The sequence below is a fragment of the Acipenser ruthenus genome, chromosome 3 (assembly GCF_902713425.1).
Source record: "Acipenser ruthenus chromosome 3, fAciRut3.2 maternal haplotype, whole genome shotgun sequence".
In the NCBI taxonomy this organism is placed as follows: domain Eukaryota; kingdom Metazoa; phylum Chordata; class Actinopteri; order Acipenseriformes; family Acipenseridae; genus Acipenser; species Acipenser ruthenus.
In genome coordinates this window covers 97,641,004-97,665,258 of record NC_081191.1, presented here as the reverse complement: position 1 = coordinate 97,665,258, position 24,255 = coordinate 97,641,004, and the positions used below count along the sequence as shown (strand labels likewise).

At 37.8% G+C, this 24,255-nt stretch overlaps 1 protein-coding gene across 1 annotated transcript; it reads right to left on the bottom strand.

The window, feature by feature from the left end:
* Window positions 1-5,850: 5,850 nt before the first annotated feature.
* Window positions 5,851-8,583, bottom strand: LOC117435710 (frizzled-8-like). Its single transcript, XM_034059079.3, has one exon. The coding sequence runs from the start codon at window positions 8,160-8,162 to the stop codon at window positions 6,408-6,410; it is 1,755 nt and encodes a 584-aa protein (XP_033914970.3). The 5' UTR covers window positions 8,163-8,583; the 3' UTR covers window positions 5,851-6,407.
* Between the last annotated feature and the right edge of the window lie 15,672 nt (window positions 8,584-24,255).

Sequence of the window (24,255 nt, the reverse complement as noted above, 5' to 3'; positions counted from 1 at the left end):
TTTTGCCATTTGTGTCTCTTAGACATTTGTCATTTCCACCATTGCAATTTCGTCCATCGTGCCCCCCATCGGGTTTTCCCATTTTGTATGGGGAAGTTGAAATCCCCCATTAGTATGGCCTCTCCTTTTCTACATGCATTTCGAATGTCATTGTACAACAGATTATATTGCTTAGCGTCTGAATTTGGTGGTCTATAGCATGCTCCTATTATTATGCCCCTTGAATTTGTGTTCATTATTCTGACCCATATTGATTCTGCATTGTTTTCTTTGTCCTGATTTAACACCTGGGCTTCAAGGCTATTTCTTATGTATAGCGCTACCCTTCCCCCTCTTCTGTCCTGCCAGTCTTTCCTATACAGTGTGTACCCTCTAATATTATATTCGTCTCCATCACTCTCAGACAACCAAGTTTCTGTAACACCTATCACATCGTAGTTACTTGTTAGTGCAGTAGCTTCAAGTTCTAACATTTTGTTTCTGAGACTTCTAGCATTAAGATAAATACATTTAATGGCTGTCTTACCTGAGTTGTTGCCCTTGTTTTGATGTGGTCTCCCTTCTGTTTTTTTGTTTTCTCCCCCCTTCCTTTCTAGTTTAAATGCTTCTGTACCGCCTGAAGGATCCTTTCTCCGAGTAGATTGGTTCCCTTTCTGTTTAAGTGCAGTCCGTCCCACCTGTATAGATAGTCCTTGTTGTAGAAAGTGCTCCAATGTTCAAGAAAGGTGAAGCCTTCCTGTGTGCACCACGATTTCAGCCATGCATTTTGATTTTGAATTACACTGCATGCAATTTCTTAGGCAGGTAGAGAAACAGATATCCTTTAGTGAACTGCATAGGTTTTTTTTTTTCAACTGCTAGCATCTTTGAAATACCTACATTAAAAATTGTATATTTACTTCATAGAGACGCACATAGTCCACATAGTCCACTATCATTTTCAATATTTATACTAAAATATGAAGGATAACTCATCAATATCCTCTTTAAACCCATTTCACACTTTGTCATTCTAGAAGTTAAAACAGATACACTCCTGGTGCAGCTGCAGATTAATATTGTACAAATGGGTTGCAGCTCAGGAAAAACATAAGGATATCTGATAATACAGACACAATCTGGACATTATGTTCATTGGCAAATACCATTGGAACAGATACTGTACTGAGAATATCATGGCATCTGACTGTCTAATACGTATCTTTAACAAGGGAACACTGTCTGCAAGAATGTGTCTCTGGATATGAAGCCTTAACGATTGACTTCAATGTAAAATAAACTTCTTAAGAAAACAATACATTAGTACAAAATTGTGTAATAATATTAATGACAGTACAGTTAAACACCTTGGCGCCCTCTAGTGGACTCAGCAAAGTGTGTCTGGCACACATAACCTGTTAGCATTTGTTTTCACAATCAGCTTGAGTCAGAGACTGTGTACACGTTTCAAAGACCACAAGGATGCGTCCGTTTAACCCATTAAGTACATGATTCTTTTTAAGGAACCAAGCTTTAATTGCTTTAGGGTTACTGCCTAAGTTTATCCTCTAGAAAAAAGGATGGTTTCAGTTACAAACACACCCATTCACAAACATCCAAAATGATATCCTTACACATCATATATCTAACACTATTAAACGAAATATTATAATGACGTCTATACCCTGTGTAATGCACACTAAATGGAGAAAAGTGAAATGAGTGCATGAATAGTAAAAGAACACAAGTTATTTGTAGATGTTATTCTGTAAACAAAATGTATTTATATATAACCCAAATCCAATCATGTTTGTTCAAGGACTCAATTTAATAAGGAGAAAACATGAAACCTGAAACCAAGCTAGGTTTATTTCTGTGTTCGCCTAGACTCAGTATGCCATTCCACAGTGCAGTGTATACGTGGGGTGTGGCAAGCAAGCAGGTCAGTTATAATCAGCCTCCTGTGTGTGAATTCATTGCCGTGAATGATTCAATCTGTACTTAGACTAGATTCATCTACACTAGAGCTTGGATACTTCGACATCAGTTCATTGAAAAAATAAACAAATACAGCAACAACAACAACAACAACAATAATAATAATAATAATAATAATAATAATAATAATAATAATAATAATAATAATAATAATAGTTGTTCGTCACAAGTGATATGTTTTTAAACAACGTGAATGGTTATAGCGGCGTTCTGGCTCCGACATAGATAATTGGAATCGATTAGTAATCTATTATTTGGCGACCGTTTCATAGCTTTCTCTAGTAGTTACAGTGGAGCATATACGGGAGGAACCAGTGCATTGTTACTTAAATACCCTGCTTAAGAAAGTCTGTCGATGTGGAGGAGGTGAGAAAACAGACAAATACAGCAGGAAACGGCTTCTGATGGATTGAGTTATCGGGTTGTAGAGAATAGACGTCGGCTTGGTGTTTCTGCATTTCAAGTTTAGAACCTACAACATCATCGATAGATAGATAGATAGAAGACGAACTATTTATACCTCAATGAGCAAACACAAGAAAGTCACTACACATTATAAAAAGGATGTCGATGGACTATTTCATGAACCCAACTATATTTTCAATTTATTTTAGATGGCCATTTGTGTATTTAACCAGGAAACAGCGCATTGAGGCGCATCTCTACATTTTCAAGGGTGTCAATTTAAAAGGTAGCGTACTAGCTTATGTAAAACGAATGGTAGCTGCTGTAAAGGACTTTCTACTTTGTTATATCTGATGAAAATAAATGATTAGTCTTTGGCTATCAAATTAGTGTTTGAGCCTATTATGATTTTAAAGATACATTTTGAAAAAAAGGAGAAAAAATCGAACAATTAGGGAAAAGGTGTCATCATTGAACTTGTATTCATGTACCACTGTGGACTGCAAGACGAACGGAAGGAAGTTACAGTGTAGATTGAAAGTAACCTGGGATGTCTCATGCATGTTTAAACAAGAAAGAGCGGTGTTATAAAAACGTCATAATAACGATCGAGTTTAAATATTTCAATGACAATCCGCATTCGTACAGTACCTAGTACACACACGACCGATTGTAATTGTTTTTATTTTCTTTAATAAAACCTGACGCTTATGCATGTTGTATTTCTCATGAAAAGTTCAAATAGGATTTAGTGAATACATACATGTTGCAGTTTCTTCACAGACGTGCCTTTTGTTTAACTACAACACTAAAGTTAATACAATTAATATATGACATGTAACATACAATCTTGTGTGTTGCCTTAAACTCGCGACAGAACTGACAGACACCTCAAATGTCATGCCCTATTGTGTACACCTGCTGTGTATTAAGCGCGTTAATTCTTAACATCACCACTAGATGGCAGCAATGTATTGTGCTTGTAATACAGAGTGGTTATGTTATTATTATTTGCTTATTTAGCAGACGCCTTTATCCAAAGCGACTTACAGAGACTAAGGTGTGTGAACTATGCATTAGCTGCAGAGTCACGTACAACAACCTCTCACCGGAAAGACTGAACACAAAGGTTAAGTGCCTTGCTCAGCGTCACACAGTGAGTCAGTGCATGAGCCGAGATTTGAACCAGTGACCTCCTGTACAAGCCCTTTTCGTTAACATGTTGTTGTCTACAGCCTTCCTTCCCTCAGCCTTCATCTGTACCTTTTACTATGGCTTTGAATTGAAATACACCCAATGAAAGGTATCTAAAATGCAAAACAAAACCATATTAAACTAGAACAATACAAATGATGCAATGCCTGAAAAACGGCGCAGTACTGCGTTTGTGTTAAGAGTGCGTCTGGTCTGGGTGTGGGCGGGGGTGTTGAATTTAAGTTAATGATTTAATCAACACCTCGTGTGTGAGTTAATTGCTTTGGAAAAGCCTATAGTTAGTTTGTCTGTAGTGATAGGAAATGCAAATTTGATATGATTGAGTAGATTATCAACACTAGACCACATATATTTTTGTGCGTCAGTTACAGGAAATTTAAATCAAATGAATTACCCACAGTATTTCGGATGAGACGGAAAACCGAGGTCCTATTGTAAATGACGGTGCAGCAGTTGCTGTTGATGTATAGTTCACACACCCTAGGTCTCTGTAAGTCGCTTTGGATAAAAGCGTCTGCTAAATGACTAATTAATTAATAATAATAATTATGCACACATTGTTCAACCCACAAAAAAGAACTTTAAATCTTTTGTTTTGTTTTTTTTTAGACAGAAAGCTGTGCATATTGAGTTTTATACAAGTCACAAAAAAGGCTCCGGTCTCACCTAAAGTGTATGAGTAAAGCCATCTAAATACACGATTTTGTTGGATTCCATACCTTCAATAGGCCCAGTACAGGGATTCGTTACGGTTGATAGGAAGAATTGGGGTCCTCGTTGTTTTCTGGTACTAATGCACAATATGTAACTTCGTTATTTTTGTATAGCGAAAACAGATCAAACACTCACTGATGTCTTGCATTATCTCCAATACAGTTTCACAAGTTATTCTACTAAATAACAACACATCAAACGTGTTCATACCGTCAATATCATTTAGAATGTGACATTTTTACATTTTGGGTAAGACTAGACAAATAAAGGGGCATTATTATTGACAATAATATAGGTAATACAATTATTCATTGGGCAACGGAATTAGTTGGAATAAAAGGTCTTGCCAGCCCCGTGAAAAGCGATACAGTGACGGCATAGAAGAAAACTTTGAACGATGACAGCATAGCTCAAGAACAAACATAACATAACCGATTCTAGATTACTTGGGTCAAAATAAATAAATAAATAAATAGAATAAAATAATTCCGAGGGAAACTTTGTAGCATTTTTTTTTCATGCTATAAATCTATTTTTTTCTGGTTTTGTACCTGGTTTGTTCATTTATTTATTTATTTATTTTTACAATAAACAGCAGGTGCATTTTTGTATGCGACTAACTGCTCTGTGGAACTGGCCATTGTCTTTTGCAACATATATCGCTAAATCATCAGTGCCCTTGTATGTAATTGTGTTTCCTTTATCTACTATACGTGAGACAATTACAGAAAGCATGTGTGAAACATTTTTAAACTTTTAATGGTCTTTGCACAGGTTGGGCTATGGACGAGCAATAGGTTTTAAATCACTCAGTGGGCTACACAGTTACTTATCTCTTGAGATATGTTGTGGCCCGGGGGCATCTTTTAACGCCCTTTCTTCAGGTGTCTGGATGGCGTTTAAATAACAGTTTAATCCATGCCTCAGTGCATGCAGGCTGACCAACAATACCTTGAAAGCTGTGTAAAAGGCTGTTCTCTCGTTTCCCTCGTGTTCACTATAGTGTTACAAGTCTGTCTTCTACACAACCTGGCGTCCCCCCGCCATGCCGCTTTAATTCAACAGCTTTCCAAAGCTCCGTGGTGGCCAATCGGGCTAAGAAGAGAAACTGGGCGCTTGGAAATAAGAATTCACATCACGTTTTTTTTTTTTCAAAAAGCAAGATCAAAGATGTTCAGCTGAAAAGACCCCGCTCCCTTCAGATTGTATTGATTTAGCCCTCGTTTAAAAAAAAATGTACTGAGCCACTGGGCAAGCAGGTAAAAAGTTCAACAATTACTAAGGTCATTCTCCTAATTCAAACAACGTCCTCTTGCTCTAATACATTAGACCAGTTTGACAGCTAAACAATACTTTCTGTACACATACACGTTAAAAAATACATCTGTTAAACAGCTAATTTAAACAATCGCGCACCACAGAACAGCCCCAATGAGACCATCCCCAATGTAATCTATGCAGTTTAGCAGCTGCGTTTAGATAATCATGATGTTATTGACGTGATATTTGTTAGAGGTAAAAAGCAAAACTTGAAAAGTATTATTTTATCAAAAAGTTTTTTTTATTGTCAAAATAGAAGTCAAATATTTTGCTATCACATGGTGAGAGCTACATTTTATACAGAATTTACAATATTTTTTATAACTTTGGATATATACACAATTTACAAGTTTGTACACAATACAAATAATTATATAAACACTTTTTTTGGCGAGAAAACACGTATAATACCTGGGTACTAAGACTTTAAGGCTTATTTTAAACCAGCTTTGACACACGATTGCAGTCAATTACGCCTTCCTGGTAAAATGTTTAGCTTAAACAATAAACGTTAAATTGTATCCTGCTAGGGACATTTATATTTAAGACAGCCTTGCCTTCAGGGCACAGACAATGCACTGCCCTTTCCTCCCAAATGGTTACCCACTGGAGGTCCTGTGCATATAAATAGGAGATTTAGCAGTAATTATGCCAGGTGCATTGTTCCACCTGGCGCATCTACTTCTGGCTAATAAAAGCTATCAGGAGTTCATTCTTGTGCTAACTGGAATAAACTAGGAGAGAATCTCTAGGCAACTGAGTGTCCGTAGGTCTTCTCAAACCTGGGATAGTGGCATTTGTTTGGGGTAAGACACTGAACTCGCAGTACCCGATCTCCACGTTAGTCCCGTGCTAGCATCACTGTACAGGGAACCGCTCGTGCCTTTACTTCCCCAACAGCACCGCGTAGTGAAAGCTCGCCAGGACTCCAGAGTTTTCCCCGACCAGATCCACACTCCTGAGGTGATGCCCACCAAAAGGCACATAAAGTATTTTAACATAAATACAGCGTATTCTGGCTTTTTTGTGTCCTTCTCTACCAAGCAGGAACAGTTGTGGGTAATTTCCCAACTCTGTCTGTTGTGCTGTTCGTAAAAATAGCATGCGACTACAATTGTTGCAGGCACCGTGTAAAGTACTGTAAAAATCCCAATCCTGATCATCAGCTTTTCTAACTTGTCCGTTTTTGTGCCCCCTTGCTTGATCACGCTTCTGATCCTGAATAAAGACACGAACCCCGCCAAGAGGAACATTGTCCCAATAAATAAGTATATAACCAAAGGCGCCAACACGAAGCCTCGGAGATTGTCTAAGTTTTGGTTGCCAACGTAGCAGATCCCAGCCACCGGGTCACCGTCCACAGAACTGAGTGCCAGTACAGCAATAGATTTGATGCTCGGGATCAGCCAAGCTGCCAGGTGGAAATACTGAGAATAACTTGCTATGGCCTCGTTGCCCCATTTCATTCCAGCAGCCAAGAACCAAGTCAGGGACAGTATGACCCACCAGATGGAGCTGGCCATGCCAAAGAAGTAAACCAAGAGAAACACAACAGTGCACAGAGCGGGACCCGTGGTCTCGTAGTGAATGTGCTCCACCTCGTACTCCCTGTTGCAGGCTACTTTCTCGTGCCCGGCGATCAGCCTCACGATGTAGCCCACAGAAACAAACATGTAGCAAGCTGACAGGAAGATGATCGGCCTCTCCGGGTATTTGAACCTTTCCATGTCAATCAAGAAAGTGGCGACTGTGGCAAAAGTGGAAACAAAACAAAGCACTGACCAAAGTCCAATCCAGAAAGCGGTGAAAGTTCTCTCGTCGTGGGTGAAGTAAGGGTTGTGGCATGGTATTGCGCAGTTCGGCATCTGACCCGTGTTGACCCTGTTGTATAGGGGGTGCCGCTCGCTGGTGATCTTTACCATAGGCGCACGGCATTGGCACCCTGGCTCACAGGGGGTAACCGGGGGTCGGTGTTTGCTGCCCGGTACTGGAGGTCGGATCCCATTTTTGTTTTTGTGCGGGCTTGATGGCTTGCCAGGGTGAATAGTCGGCTTGGGAAAGAACGGCGAAGCAGTAGTTAAATCAGTCCTATTGTAGTCCATGCACAGTGTATCTGGGTTGCCTTGCACCGGCAACCGGTCACATCTCATTCGATCTGGCCAAGCAAAGCCATACTGCCGCATTAAAGGTGCGCACCCAGCTCTAGCTCTCTCGCAGACGCTCCTGCAAGGCGGCAGTGGTTTCTTATAGTCCTCCAGGCAGATCGGCGTGTACATGCTGCAGAGGAAGAACTTCAGGTCCGGGGAACACTGGATCTCAACCAGAGGCCAGAACTGGTGTACCTCCAAGCCAGCTTCATCCTGTGTGTCGTGGTTAAACTGGTTAGGCATGTAGGTATAGTTGTAGCCGATTCCTTTACACAAAGGCACGGATACCTCCTGGCAGGTCAGTTCCTTCGCTGTAGCGCAGCTCGATCGCTGCAGAAGAGCAAGCGCTAGAAGCAGGTAAATCTCCAACAGGTAGCACTCCATCCTTTACAGTTCGGTGTTTTTTTAAATGTATTCTTCAGTTGTTGAAACAACGAAGAAGCAGCCCAGCCAACTTCTTCCTGCCCTCAGAACGAACCCAGTCCAATCAGATCTTAAAGAGGCGACTCATCTCGCTTTACTGCTCTGGCACAAAGTTGCAACCAATTTGCAAGCCGTGTATACTTGTAAAGGAGCAACAGGAAAAAATAGCCTCCAGGCGTGCAGTCAAAATGGCTGAGGAAATTAAGTAGAGTAGAACACTGGTTACTTTTCCTTTTTCAAATTGTCAGTTCAGTACAACTGGGGATCCGTTGCACTCAGTATATTTAGGTAATCCGTTCTGAAAATGAAGGATGAAGTTTCAAGTTGTTAGCCGATTCATTTATTATACAGCTCCAGGATTTACAGTTCAGCTCAATGCTAGTGCTACTGACTGTTCTGCCTCGGAATGATGCGTTTGCATATTTATACACCAGGCTGTGCAGTCACTCCCCCAGTGCCGATGGTCTAATCACCGAACTGCAGGGGCGGAGTGCAGGGATAAGTCAATCAAGTTCTCTTAAGGTGTTTTGCTACCTTACATTAGTTGAGTTTGTTTTGTAGTAATTTGCTAATCTTAAATTGATTAATTCTTAGAGTGATTTGTTCGTTGATGGATGCGTCGCCACTATCAACAAAACATAATGTGATTAATCTTGATGTACTCTGTAGATTAAATCACTGAATTTGAAAACAAAGCCTGCAATATATTACTTTATGAATCTATTACTGAAAAGTCAGTATAAAGATACCACTTTTTATCAGAATTGTAAAATGTATGATTTTTTGATGGTTATTAAAAAGGAGATTACTAAAAACGAAACAGGAGCCTACTGAAAATTCTATCTATCTATCTATCTATCTATCTATCTATCTATCTATCTATCTATCTATCTATCTATCTATATATATATATATATATATATATATATATATATATATATATATATATATATATATATATATATAGTTTAATACACATTAAGGAATGGATTGGACAATGTGTATACAAATGCAGTTACTGCCTCTCCATATTAAGACAAAATACCCTTAAACAATAGTCATAGGCTATATTATATATGCGACAAAACCTTATGTTATAACCATATTTATTCAATTTTTGAAACCACCTTTAATTGCTGCCTGTTGGAGGGGTAGACTCTTTGGCAGGTTAATTTGCGCTCGTTAGGGCGTCCCGGGGGGTTGTCTTATCCATAGAATGGAGTGTTTATTTTTTCATTGAAGTGCTGATGTTTCGATTAGCGCTTGTATGGGACTCAAGCAGGGAATGTAATTACTGTAATACCAGGAACAAGCATTTCAGTTTGTAAGAGTGATGGCACGGCAAGAAAAGTTCTCACTCAAAACAAAAAATTGATAGTTTGCAAACACCACAATTAGCATTGAACTAAGTCAAATTGAGTTCTCCCTTCAAGACTGTGCGCAAACATAGTTTTGTTTGTGCATGCATTCCAGTAATAAATAGTTTCTTATTAGTTTTTCGTTAATCAAAACATTGGCATCTATTTTAAAATTAACCGTTTCCTTCCTCTCCAATATAAAATACCCATTTATAACGCGTCACATTGTATATCTAACAATTATTTGAAGTAGGTTGATGTAATCTACGTTATAGAAGTAAGTTCCCAGTTGCATTCGTTTAGGTAGTTGGCTATGCTTTACGCATCTACACTGTAGTGTACTCTAACTTAACAAAATTATGAAGTCAAATCTTGTTTACTTGTGTTTTTAAGGCAAACCTTTTTCTTTTGTAGGAGCAGCAGTACATTCTTATGGTAATTATTTAGAATTTGGTTTAGTTCTTCGAGTGAAACTAATTTACAATCTATTTAAAACTACGCATTTACGGAGATGACATTCATTTATGTGTCATGTTTAAATGTTTTAAATTTGCATATTTTTGTATTTCGTTGTAAGCAACTTTATCGCATTTAATATAAATACATCCATACATGCAGATTTTTATCAGAGCCCAAACAAACACTGGACAAAGCCTAAGAACAGACGTCCAGTCACAGGGCAATGGACACATACCAGCAGATGAAAATGAGCATCAGTTACACAGCCTGCTTCTGTAAGACCTGTGGCCCTATCGATAACAACTGCTCTCTCTCCTGAAACTTTATTAGCTGGATAGAGGCTACTTGCAATTTTGCACCAGTCTAGACTTCCATGTGGAGAACTGTTGCATCTGTTGAATACTTCATTTCATTTCTGTACTAAATGAACAACGTTAACACCCAAATCTTAACAGCGAAAGCCTTTTTTGTACATAGCAAAATAGCTGGAAATCAAAGGCATTTGATTGTTACATTACAAATCTGTTTGTTCTTACAAAAATGCGAATTGAGCAACAGCTGGGGACCATAGGTGAACATTAAAACAACCCATTAGATTGTGTTTTCTTATTTGCTTGTGTTCTTATTCAGTGTGCTTGTTTGCTTTATCTGAAGTATATCAATTAAGATTGAGAAAAGTTACACAACAATCATATATGATGAATTTAATTAAGTATGCGGTAGAAAGGTTTGTCATTACAAAATCTTCAACACTATTATTTTTATGAGACAATATTCTTCATGAATATAAAATATTAACGCAAAGTAAAGATATCCTAGTCAGTTAAGCAAATAATACATAATGATCTCTTAACAAGCCTCAAATGTAAAATGAACAGGACGGCAAACATTTCATTTGCATGGTACACTTTTAACAGCATGCAGCAACAGCATTGTGTTTGTCATTTCCCATGAACTTTAATTCTATTCTAGTTATCTCATAATTGCCCTCTCCATGGCCTTAGGGTTAATCAAGACTAGGATTGCTGTGTATTCAACACAATCTGATTGTTCTACATTTCCTCTGCAGACTGGGAGCATCATTTTTAAATGTTACTATACTGATAGCATACGGCTAATAAGACACAAGGCTAATATGTCAGAATATTTAGTTAAACCTTGACCCACAGAAAATAATAATAATAATAATATGAAGTTGCAATGTCCTTATTTGTTTGACAAACTGCTTCAGTCTAGCATGGCATTATATTATTTTTATTTATTTCTTAGCAGACGCCCTTATCCAGGGTGATTTACAATTGTTATAAGATATCACATTATTTTTACATACAATTACCCATTTATACAGTTGGGTTTTTCCTGGTGCAATCTAGGTAAAGTACCTTGCTCATGGGTACAGCAGCAGTGTCCCCCACCTGGGATTGAACCCACGGCCCTCCGGTCAAGAGTCCAGTCCCTAACCACTACTCCACACTGCTGCCCCATTTCCCAATAAGAGTTCTAAAGTCCAGCTGAACATTCATGGGATTAAATAATACAAAAAGCTATTGCAGGAGCACTGTCATGAACACCCTTCGATTGTATCTTAATATATGCCAGTCTGCTAATTACAGTTTTTTCAAAATGAGTAGAAGAATAATAGGAGCATTGGCTACCAGATAACAACCAGCTGTAATGATGTTCAGATTAAAATAACAATAGGCACTGCAGTTGCAATCATTGCTGGCAAATTGCTCCAATGTCACTTTCACTATTCTTAACCAAATGACGCCACAGAGAACCTACATCTGAAATGTTAGTTTATTTTGCTGGAAACAGGGTTTTATTAAATGGAACCGTTTGTCAGAGCTTGTTACCACTTTCTCAATGGGACGAAATATATAGTGCTAGTATATGGAAACAGAAATAGCAATTCAGTTGGCTTTAGTACACATTTAGGTATGTAGCACTTTATATATCCCCTAAAGTCACTGTGTGCACAAGTTTACCATGTTAACTTTTCTATCTATGTATCTATTTTATAATGCATATATGTTCCCCCCCCCCCCCCCAAAGTAACTTCTCAAACTCTATAGAGTTCACACTAACTATTTTAAAATTCCTAAGCAATAAATACAATTTTGTGACCAGGGGGATATATGGCCCAGTGCAATTGGTGGCCTATATTCATTAGAATCATTACAACAAGACTGCTCACCCTCTGTTTCCACCAGCCACATGACTCATTGTAACCTGTTTAATAACTAACGTATTTGCTCAAGTACACTGCATTATATAATACCTGCTTATTCTGGTTTTTGTCCTGGAATTTATGACAAGGGCTGTTTTTGAGTAATTCTTTTTTTCTTTTTAAAGATAACATTCTCTCTTTCGCCACTGGCCTTGACACCTAGTAGTTTTACCTGTTACATTTGGAGTTATTCTTTGTGGTTTTAGAATACATGCATGCCCCTGGAATAGTATAGGAGCAGAGCACAATTAAACACCAGCATCAGCACAGGTAGCTGTGCTACAGCACTTTCTCATTGCTTGTGCTGGTAACTATCTGCATGTGCATGTTTATTCCCCAGAGTGGAGTAGAAATTAGTTTGTTGAAGGGGCTGAAACGTTTTAAATTTATGACTGAGCTGCCGATAGAAGTGACAAAGGACTCCAAGTTATGTAAGACTTGCCTCCATTAGTATCTAAACTGACAGCAGGATCCACAGTGAAATGGTGTCAGGTTACCTGTTGGCCACTCTGTATTTACATTAGCATTTGGGATCTAACACACCCCATTTCAGATTATCATTTTTTGTAGTTTACATTTTTTTTTTAATTTTTTTAAACTTGGTCCTAGATACAGTTTATATCTTTACAAGTTTTAACACTGAAATATGTTTTTTGGGAGAATTCAATTTATGACAATTTACAAAAAAATACTTTTGAAGGCGGCGTTTTGTTCAACTAACAAAAATGTTGTTTTTTTTTTAAAATCTCAAATGGTTCATATTAAGGTTAATTATTCTTACTTTAAGAATAAACTTTTCATCTTTTCATTTGCATGGTAACCAAAACACACCTTTTGGGACAGACCTTATTATTGTGAAATAAGTTTACTCTGTTGTCCGTGCTCACCTTTTCTTTTGGGACAGACCTTATTATTCTGAGATAAGTTTACACTGTTGTCCCTGCTCACTTTTTCCTTTTGGGACAGACCTTATTATTCTGAGATAAGTTTACACTGTTGTCCGTGCTCACTGTTTCTTGCTTGTCTTCAAGCTCTGGGTAGATGTTTACCCAGCTCCCGCCTCTTCCATTAACCTCCCTTGGATTTTGTTTGCTCAGAGTTTTACAACGAATCAGTCTCAGCTGGTTTTAGACCTCCCCCCAACACCTGCAGTACCCTGAGGTGACAAAGCGAGTATCTTGTGAATTATTTCACCTTCAGGTCTTTACCTTAACAAACAAGCCCTGCTCCCTAAATCCATCTGCTACTGAAACAGGATTTGGGCACTCTATCCTGTCCATAGTTGTCAGTCTGGCCAGAACTAGCTTTGTATTTACTCTCAGGTTCAATTCAGCTGCCAGTGTAAAGTCCAGGATCCACAGTGCTGCATTGGCTACCAATTATAAACTGGAAGCAATCAACTTTTACATTTATAGCCTAAAGCTTAAATCCAAGCCGTATTTTGATGTTTCTGAGAATAAACAGCAAATTGTTTTAGCAGAGTAACATGTCATGGTCCTGTTTTCTTTTAAGTAACCAAATACAAGGAGCTGGGAAGTCTGTAAAGGCTATTAATATGGTTTAAGGATTTTTGGCAAATTTATCTTCTATCATATTATCCACAGATCACTTGGTGAATCTATTTTTTATGCACACTTTTGCTCAGATTGAACTTGATCTAAACCCATGTTATAGTTATATTGAGCCAATACAAAATGCAGCATAAATCATGTTTACATTTGAATGCACGGAAGCCACCCACAGTGCAAAGATACACACAATTAGTTGTAAGGAAGGATTAAGCAGTTTATGTTTTCGCAGGCAATAGTAAGGAAGCGGTGATGAGACAGAACCTATATTTAATAGAAGAAAAGCTTATTAAGTACAGTCAGAAGAAATGGACACAAGCCAAATAAAATAAGTTATACTGGCCTGGGCTTTCCACTTCATCTGTTAAATTGTGGTGGAAATGTCCCTTCATTTAAGCTAGATAACTTATTATAAGTGACATGCAATTTTACAATAAATGTTTTGTCAAATGAAAATTTGAAACAGGTCTTATGACAAGTGTGATTATAGCGTAATTTATGGCCTTACAAAATTAAATAAGTCAGGCCTTATCATTATAGCACAGAGAAAAAAAGCCACTACAACATGCTGTTTTGCAATAGAAAAGTCTGAAAAATTGCCTACTGTCTATACCTATTTCCTGTTTCATTATAACACTTTAGGCACACCAGTTGTTTCCTACTTCTTGTGAGATAGTGTTGTCCCAACACATGATCAGACAGTCAGTCCCTTCCCTGTACAAGTAAAGGGACAAGCTGTTGTGTGGATGGATTTGCAACAGAGAAAGGCCCATTCAGTTATGATGGGCTTTCACCCTAGATTGGGAGCTACACTGTTTAGCTGCAGCATTGCAATCATGTGACTCTGTGTCAAAAACATTTCTCGTCTGTATGGCAGTCATCTGGGCATAACAAACAAACAAGCACAGGGGATCCTGCATTGCTAAAATGTTTACCTGAATATGCAGCTGCAGGTGTTTTTCTTATAAAACTGACAGAGGGCATCAGGAGGTGTTATTATTACCAGTGGTGTAGTCAAGCTGTAGAGTGCCAGAACGCACCAGAACTATACGCCATTCCGGTGCCATTCCAGAACTCTCATAACAGGCAAGCTAAGTCACATGACTCCCATCTCCCGCACAACTATCTGATTCCATGTGATGCAATGAAACGAGCATTAGGAACTTCTTCTATTACGAACTACTCCTTTAAGAAGGTTGAAAATGCAGACGAAGACGACAGCAAAGGTGCATTTACTATGGCTGTGGACCCAAACACAAACAAAGCCACTGACACAGACACACAGTAAAGCATTCTGACCAGATGGAGAAAGACGCTGTGGAAATATTTATAGAAATTTGTGTTACTAGAGGTTCAAATAAAATGTGAATTTGTATAATAATTCTTGTTTAAGAAAATCAATATTTTATAATTTTTAAGACCTTTAAAAAAAAAAAAAAAAGAATGATCTAATGGTCAAACCTTTTATTGGTCACTAATAGAAACTCTGGCTATTCATAAATCTAGGGATTCATGCACAGGATAAAAAGGAGCAGTGTTAGGGCAAAGACAATCACAATGTTAACAAAGGTGGGCAAAGGGTAAGTTTAGGTCCCACAGGGCTGTTTGTGTGAACTCCTGCTCACAACTAACAGCCACTTTAAGTAACATTAAAGATATATTAACAAACGAACGAACACACATTTATTTCCTACTGAATTACACAATTAATGTTGAATTTATGTGTAGTAAACATCAATTAGTGATGCATTCAAAATGTATTCATATAAATATTAAAGGCATCCTTGCATTTCTTTAAGTTGTGGTTTAATATGAATAAGGTGGGTGGTGTCATGAAGTAACTTAACATATTCTGACTTTGCTATTAATGTGAATTAAAATCTCCTATCTCCAGCCAAGGAATTTCTGGTGATGTGCAATCTTTTTAGCTTGTACATATATATATATATATATATATATATATATATATATATATATATATATATATATATATATATGGAGAGAGAGAGAGAGAGAGAGAGAGAGAGAGAGAGAGAGAGAGAGAGAGAGAGAGAGAGAGAGAGAGAGAGAGAGAGAGAGAGAGAGATAGAAACACTACTCTGAAACACTACTCTGAGTTTGTACTCCAGCTCCAATTTAATATGTGCCGAGATTGATGGGGGCAAGGCCTTTGACATTGGACAGGTAGAACTGACATCTGGTAGCAACATATGGGAAATTCAAACCGCCAAGACGCCTGACCTATAATTCCACGCTCTGACTCAAATGCACTTGTCCTACAGCAAACAAACACTGTGTCATTAATATTCTGCTTGGGTAACGGGTAAAACAGTTCAAACACTTGTAAAAACTGTCACTCCTGGGTGTGCGATTATTTATCTTATCTATTCCATCAGTTCATTTATTATTTTTACCAGCACTAGAATTAACAAAATAAACTGACATGTACAATATTCTTATGAAATCTGTGTTGTGTCCCTTCAGATCAAATGCAGATGTATGTATGTTCTATTATATACAGTATATATAATTCCATCTAAAATCTGTTTGTGCAATTTTCTGTCAACCCACATCATATATTCCTGGTCCACTTAACACTTAAAGCAACCTTCTGTATAGTGTAACTTTAACCCAGTTACATATTAGAAAAAAAAAAAACTTTTGTGAGAAACAAAGAACAGATGGAGCAGGGCAAAGAGAGACAGAATGTTGAAGCAGGCTGGCACGAAATAAAATCGGTGCCTGCTATACAATTTGCAGCAATTACCTTTGGTTTAGTATGGATTACCTATTAGAGGGCTCAGACTGTTTTAATGCTAGAGAGTATTACCAGTTTATATTTCCTACTTTAATCTATGTTGACAAATGGACCTGTATTAAACTTTTGTGGACTGTATTTACCTGATTTAGCCCTCCTCCTGCTAAATCTTTTAGTAAAAACTACAATGATAAAGCAGGATTTCCCCTCCAAGTCCTTGTATTTACTACTGTTTTGCTAATAAGGATGCTGCACTGTGTACGATTGGACACAGTTCCTCTTTACCGTGGTTTATTTACCATGATCATTTTGCAGTTTCTTTGGCTTTTGCTATTATTATACTATGATTAACCTTTTTTTTAAACACTTTGTGTGATTTACTATATTTAGATGTGTATTACTTACAGTATACTTTCACAGTATAGTATTAGTGAACATATAACATTTCATAAAGTTGCATACAGGCAGTCATGAACCGGCCTGGTCTTTAACAAAAAAATGTAGTCATTAAATTTAAACATATGACGTGACTCAGCCTACAATATACCTCTTATGGGGGGGTTCCAGAGGAGAGGAGCGTACACACTAAAAGCAGACCCCCCCTCCCCCCACCCAAAATCAAGACAGCAAGTAGGAGATTCAAATGTTTCTACACTTCACTTGGAGCAAATGAAAGCCTGTGTAATGTGTTAACTATAGTCATTTCTGTGTGGGTCAGCACCCGGGAGGCAGATATAAACAGCTTGTTGTTCAGAGATGTTGTCTTTGGAATGCCTACAAGTAAGGATTTGCTGAGCCAATTCTGGAGGAGATAAAGACATGCGTCAGAATATCATGGATAAAGGAAATGTTTATTTGTCAACGCGTGATACAAAAATGACTTTAAGCAGTATAGCTGGTTATGAGATACTATGAGACTATGAGACATTTCATGACAATTAGACGATTATTATTATTATTATTATTATTATTATTATTATTATTTATTTCTTAGCAGACGCCCTTATCCAGGGCGACTTACAATCATAAGCAAATACATTTCAAGTGTTACAATACAAGTAATACAATAAGAGCAAGAAATACAATAACTTTTGTTCAAGCAAAGTACAAGTGTGACAAACCACAATTCAATAATACAGCAGATAATAGCGATAGTTATATCAGGATATGATTAAATAGTGGTAGTTACATCAGGATATGATTAAATACAAAATACTACAGGTTAAACACTTGGCAGATTACAGTATTCTGAAGTACAGGATTAAATGCAGTAAAATAGGGGGCAGATAAGAGCAAAATAAAGCACATTTAAATGAAGGGTGATAGTGTCCCAGGATACAAACAGAGGAGTTCTACAGGTGCTGTTTGAAGAGGTGAGTCTTAAGGAGGCGCCGGAATGTGGTCAGGGACTGGGCAGTCCTGACATCTGTAGGAAGGTCATTCCACCACTGCGGAGCAAGGGTGGAGAAGGAGCGGGCTCTTGAGGCAGGGGAGCGTAGCGGAGGTAGAGCCAGTCTTCTAGTGCAGGCGGAGCGGAGAGGTCGAGTGGGGGTGTAGGGAGAGATGAGGGTCTGGAGGTAGCTGGGTGCAGTCTGGTCAAGGCATCTGTAGGCTAGTACAAGAGTCTTGAACTGGATGCGAGCGGTGATCGGGAGCCAGTGGAGTGAGCAGAGTAGCGTGGGCGAAGCGAGGCAGAGAGAACACCAGGCGGGCAGCAGAGTTCTGGATGAGCTGGCGCGGACGGGTGGCGGACACAGGGAGGCCAGCCAGGAGGGAGTTGCAGTAGTCTAGGCAGGAGAGTACCAGGGCCTGGACCAGGAGCTGGGTAGCATAGTTGGTGAGGAAGGGTTGGATTCTTCGGATGTTGCTCAGGAAGAATCGGCAAGTGCGTGCCAGAGTGGAGGTGTGCTGGGAATAAGAGAGGCAGGGGTCCAGGGTGACTCCAAGGTTCTTAGCGGAGGAAGAGGGAGCGAGTGTGGTAGATTCCAGAGGAACAGAGATAGAGAGATCAGAGGAGGGGGAGGAGGAGGGAAAGAAAAGGAGGTCAGATTTAGAGAGGTTGAGTTTGAGGTGATGCGAGTGCATCCAGGAGGAAATAGCAGACAGACAGGTAGAGATACGGGAGGAGATGGTGGAGTCAGAGGTGGGGAAGGAGAGGAAAATCTGAGCATCATCAGCATAGAAATGGTATGAGAAACCATAAGATGCGATGAGGGGGCCCAGGGAGCGGGTGTACAGAGAGAACAGGAGAGGACCTAAGACTGACCCTTGGGACTGCTATGTCAAAAATGTACCTTTTAGATATTCAAGATTATTTACCTTTTTACCTTTTAGATATTCAATTTATGTAGGAACGCTGAATTTTCAGTCCGATTGTCATAACTTCGAGTAACACCCTTATCAATCATCAATGATTCAGGAGACCTCATCGTCATTATTAGCTTGTGTACATTATCATTGAACTAAAAGATTGAAATTTGCTATTACATTGTATTTCCTACATGAAAAGTTGACAAATTAAAACAAAAAAAACTAAGCTTAAGTGAATAGCGTTTTTATTCGTTAAAAGGTAAATTTTTGACATAGCAGTCTGCAGATTCTTCATGCATTAGTTCAAAGGTTCCCCGAGTTATTGTAATGTAAGGCAATATTAGTTGCTGTCAGAGTTACTGTAATGCAAGGCAATTTTAGTGCTGTCATGTCTCTGTTTATTTAAAGGTGAATGTCTCGGAGCCTATAATTAAAAATAGAGAGTGATTGAATTGGCCTGGACACTTAATGAGACAGGAAACTGGCCTATTTACATGACTCGGTGAACTGCTACAGTTATGCATTTAACTTTACATGTACATTTTCATTCATGCCATTTAATAAATATAATACCTGAAATGTGTGGTATTAAATTCCTTTATGAGCTTCTGACATCATTCTGACAGCAAGATTAGTTCATTCTATAGAGTGATGCAAAACTTTTGACGATAGCTGTGTGTATCTATATATATATATATATATATATATATATATATACATATATATATATATATATATATATATATATATATATATATATATATATATATATACAGTCGCATACAAAAGTATTTGAGCAGTTAAAAAAATGAGAAAAAACACACAGAAAGTGATTTCTAGCATTTCTAATTGTTCTATTAAAATATATAATTTAAAGTTGAGATTCAGCTTTATAATAAAACAACAAATTATTACATAGCATGCATAAAATAAAAAATAACATGCAAAAACGAATTTCATACTTTGACAAAAGTATTTGTGCAATCAACATATTTCGTATGAAACCCATTGGTTGCTAATTATTGACAATTATCATGATTGAAAACCAACACCTGATGATAATTATAGAATAAATAAATACATAATGAGCAAGTGCTGAAACAACAATCTCAAAATGGCAGTGATACAACTAAACAAAAAGGAGAAACTACCAGAAAAATAGCAGAAAGACTTGATTTACCAAAAAGCACTGTGTGGGCTATTATTGACAAACACAGGAGAACAGGAACTACTGCAAATAGCTCCAGGTGTGGAAGACCAAGAAAGATTTCTGCAAAATCTGGAAGAAGAATCGTTGAAGCAGCCCGGCAAAATCCTTGGACTACTGCAAAAGATTTGACACAAGAATTGAGAGAAGATGGTCAAGAAATCCACGAGCGAACAATTCAACGATACCTTAACAAGATGAATGTCCATGGGTGAAAACCAAGATGCAAACCTTTGTTAAAAACAATACACAAAAGAAAGCGATTGGAGTTTTCCATTTAATACCTGAAGAAGCCTGATGATTTCTTCAACCAAATGTTATGGTCAGGAATCCAAAATAGAACTTTCACTAAGAAAGCAATACTATGTTTGAAGGAAGAGAGGAGAAGAATTTAAAGAAAAGTTCATCCTGCCCAGTGTTAACCATGGTGGAGGTTGTGTGATGGTATGGGCTTGTTTTTCTTCTTCAGGCACTGGCGACCTTTGTATTGTAGAAGGATTACTGAATGCTGCAAAATATCAAGACATTTTGCACTCTCATTTGTTATCCAGTGCTAGAAGGCTTATTGGACAGAAGTTTGTAGTCCAGCAGGATAATGACTCTAAGCATTCTGCAACGTCTAAAAAGGAATTTCTGAGAAAAAAGTAAGATTACCATTATGGATTGGCCATCTCAGTCCCCAGACTTGAATCCCACCGAGATGTTGTGGATTGACTTGAAGGCTGCTGTTGCAAAAAGGAAATCAAAGTCGATTGCAGAACTCAAAGCTGTATGTGTTGAAGAATGGGCAAAAATATCTCCGGAAAGATGCCAGGAACTGTTTTCAAAGTACACAAAAAACTGAAAGCTGTAAAGGAAGCAAAGGGTGGACACATAGAATACTAATGTAAGGGTGCCCAAATACTTTTGTCACAGTATGAAATTAGTTTTGCATGTTATTTTTCATTTTATGCATGTTATGTAATAATTTGTTATTTTATTATAAAGCTGAATCTCTAATTTATATCTTTGAATAGAGCAATTAGAAATGATAGAAATCACTTTCTTTGTGGTTTTTCTCTCTTTTTTTAAATGCCCAAATACTTTTGTCTGTGACTATATATGTATATATATTTCTTATAATAATAATGTTAGACAGAAGCGGTTGTATAAAACAACAGGTGGTGGTGAAACGCACTCCTATTCATGTCAATGAGGATCAGGAAATGCTGGTTGGCTGCTCCAGGTCTACAAATGAGGGAGCTGGGAGTGGGATCATGGGAGTCCATTCTGGGGGCTCAAGGGGGGCTGTGGAGTTTCTGCCTTAACAGAATGAGATTAATCACATCCATTGATGTAATAATGGATGCTACTTTATGTTGCAGTGATTTGGTTTTATGCACTATATGGTCTTGTTTATAGTAATAACACCTAACATAGGGAATTACCTGGGATTACTGACAGGTTTACAAAGTAACAGGCCTGAGACGAATCTGAACCCTGTCCATAATCCCAAATAATTACTGAAGTAAATCGGTGATTACAGTGAAGTCTAGTTCTTATTATACACTGATGAAAACATGATATATATATATATATATATATATATATAAAATGATTTACAGCAAGACCAGGGGTGGGTATTGTATTGCCCATTTTTTCTCAGACCAAATATCTTGGTATCCCTAAATAGAAAATTGTCTCCTCTTTAAAACATATGCAAGAGATTTTAATGAACAGTCTCTCCCATAAGTGCTGTGGTTCCCCAAACACGATCCACTTACTACCAATGCGGAATGACTGGGTATGACATTTTCTCTTCATTTTACCATCAAAAATAGGTTTCTGGCCAAGGACCGCCAAGGTAATACATGGAATATTGTACCAGTCTTGGCAGGAAATTAATCTTTTGGGTAAAATAGAGAGAAAAGCTCCACCCAGGCATTGAGCATTGTTAGGAAATGAATCATATTTAGGGTACTTGTGAGACGGATTGCTCAGTGAGCCAGTAGTCTGATTGAAGTTATCCGGCAACAAACTCCCCATCCCCAGTTGCGCTGCTTAAAGAGTCTGAGTGAGGAAAAATGGGCAATACAATCCTCACCCCTAGCCTTGCTGTAAATCACTTGTTGTTGCCATAATTTCTGCCGGTACTATACTGTATATACACATGGGTTATCAACAACCGAAACAAACGAAATAGTGGGGCATCTGACATTTACAGTACAGTATGTTGTTACTTTACTACCTGTTTATTAAGTTTGCTTTGTACTCAGTTTATACTTGCACACCACAATATGAATATTTAGACATTTATATTAACAGAAAAAAAATAACAGATGTGATTAATATTATTGTTAAGATTGTATTGTAAACGAATACAGAATTAGCTTGGTGTCTTTTGAATAAGGCTTCACAATTGTCTCAAAACCATGTCCGTCAGGCGACCTGCCCAAGTACTGACTGTAGCCCTCCCTGCTTAGCTTCTGAGGTTTGATAAGATCAGAATCCCAAGTGGTGTAGCTGCAGGCTGCAGGAGTATTAAAGGGGGTCAAAGAGCATTCAAAGTGGAGACCTGCACACATACAAAGAAAAAACAAAACTGGTTACAGCTTGAAGCCATTGCCAACTGTTGCTTTCTCCTGTGCATTGTTTCAACTTCTTTTTTTTTACACACAGACTGTCCCAATTATCAAAATATTCCTACATTTGTAATCAACTGGGACTTGGTAATTAGTAATTTCACTAGCACACTACTCCAGTTTTCCCTCTGAACATCTAAGTTAAATGCAAACAATAACAGTGGTTCAGGGTCTTTATTGATTTGACCGATTCATGTGGCTCTATGAGGTTGACATGAGTTATTCTGGCAAGTTCTTGCAGTGGGGTTAGTTCTTTTGGAGCAACGCTCCAGTAATTTAATGATCCAGGGCATCAAAAATCAAACCAACAGTGACTATAACAGAAACTTTTAACTTGTTGGATTGGACAGTCTATTACGACTTGGCTAGACCGTTACAGGATCAGGTAGCTGTTTCTTATGGTTTCAACAGTGTTCTTTGTCTTTCAGCACCATGTTACTACGCCAACAAAAATAACGTAAATCAACAGTTTCAGACAGTGAGAATGTACCTGGAACAGTTGGTAGCCTATTCTTCATATATTCTGTTTTCTGTAATAAAGATACCTATTTTAAAACACGTTTATCACATTTTTCTGAAAATAAATAATCATTTATTTACTGCTATTGTTTCAGAAAGAGCCAGAAACTACTACAGTGACTGAAGAAGCTCTTAACTCCTGTATTGTTTATTGAATATGGCCCATAGTATATGAATTATTTATAAGTCATATTGATATAAAACTTGGAACATTTGCAAATTTTGAGAGAAAACTGTGAATTGCAAGAAACAAAAGGTTTTACTTAAAAAAAAAACAAAAAAACATGATGTTTTATTAATTATTATTTAATTTGTGTATTGTTTGTGTAACTGGGATTTGTAGTTAGAGCTCCTTTTATAACAGTTTCTGTAGCAGGAAAGACAAAAGGTTTTAGTTGAACACGCCCCGCTTAAATTTTCAACAGCACAATTTTTGGTTTCTTTACTGGTTACTGTTTACTGTTTGCAGTCGGCCTATAAAAACCTATTTGACCCATACAGCCGAAAGAGACTCTAAATTTAAGGGCAGTCACCCATTTACTGGCTTCCTACAAGTGCTTGAAGCAAAACAACGCATTCCCATGTGAACTCCCAAGATCCTTTTCAGCTATTGTCAACACCCTCTTGATACATTTAGTGCTATTCAATTCAATAAATGACTGTCTGCCCTTTTAAATGTTTTTCTTTAAATTAGGTTATTTGTTCTTCATCTTTCTAGTCTACTATTATACTTTGTATTACTTAACTTGTCTGTTTTTGTGTGTAGTTAAAGTCCTAGTCTTTTTTTCTTTTTATTTGTATCGACAGACCTTTTGCTATTGAATGCTGGTTTCCAGATCCTTTCCTCTTCTTCCACTCTCTGGGGCCTAATTATGAGACCGCTTCAAATAAATACATTTATTTTACAAAAACTGCACAGCCTTCTTTTTTTTCTTTTCTTTTTTCCCCACAATGGGCTGCATTTTCTCTCTGTTCTCAGAAAGCTCTTATTCAGTTGGGGCACTTTGGAATTGGGCATGCCTGA

What these genes read in the sequence shown, in the direction of transcription:
- LOC117435710 (XM_034059079.3), bottom strand. Translation starts at nt 8,162, where the DNA reads ATGGAGTGCTACCTGTTGGAGATTTACCTGCTTCTAGCGCTTGCTCTT.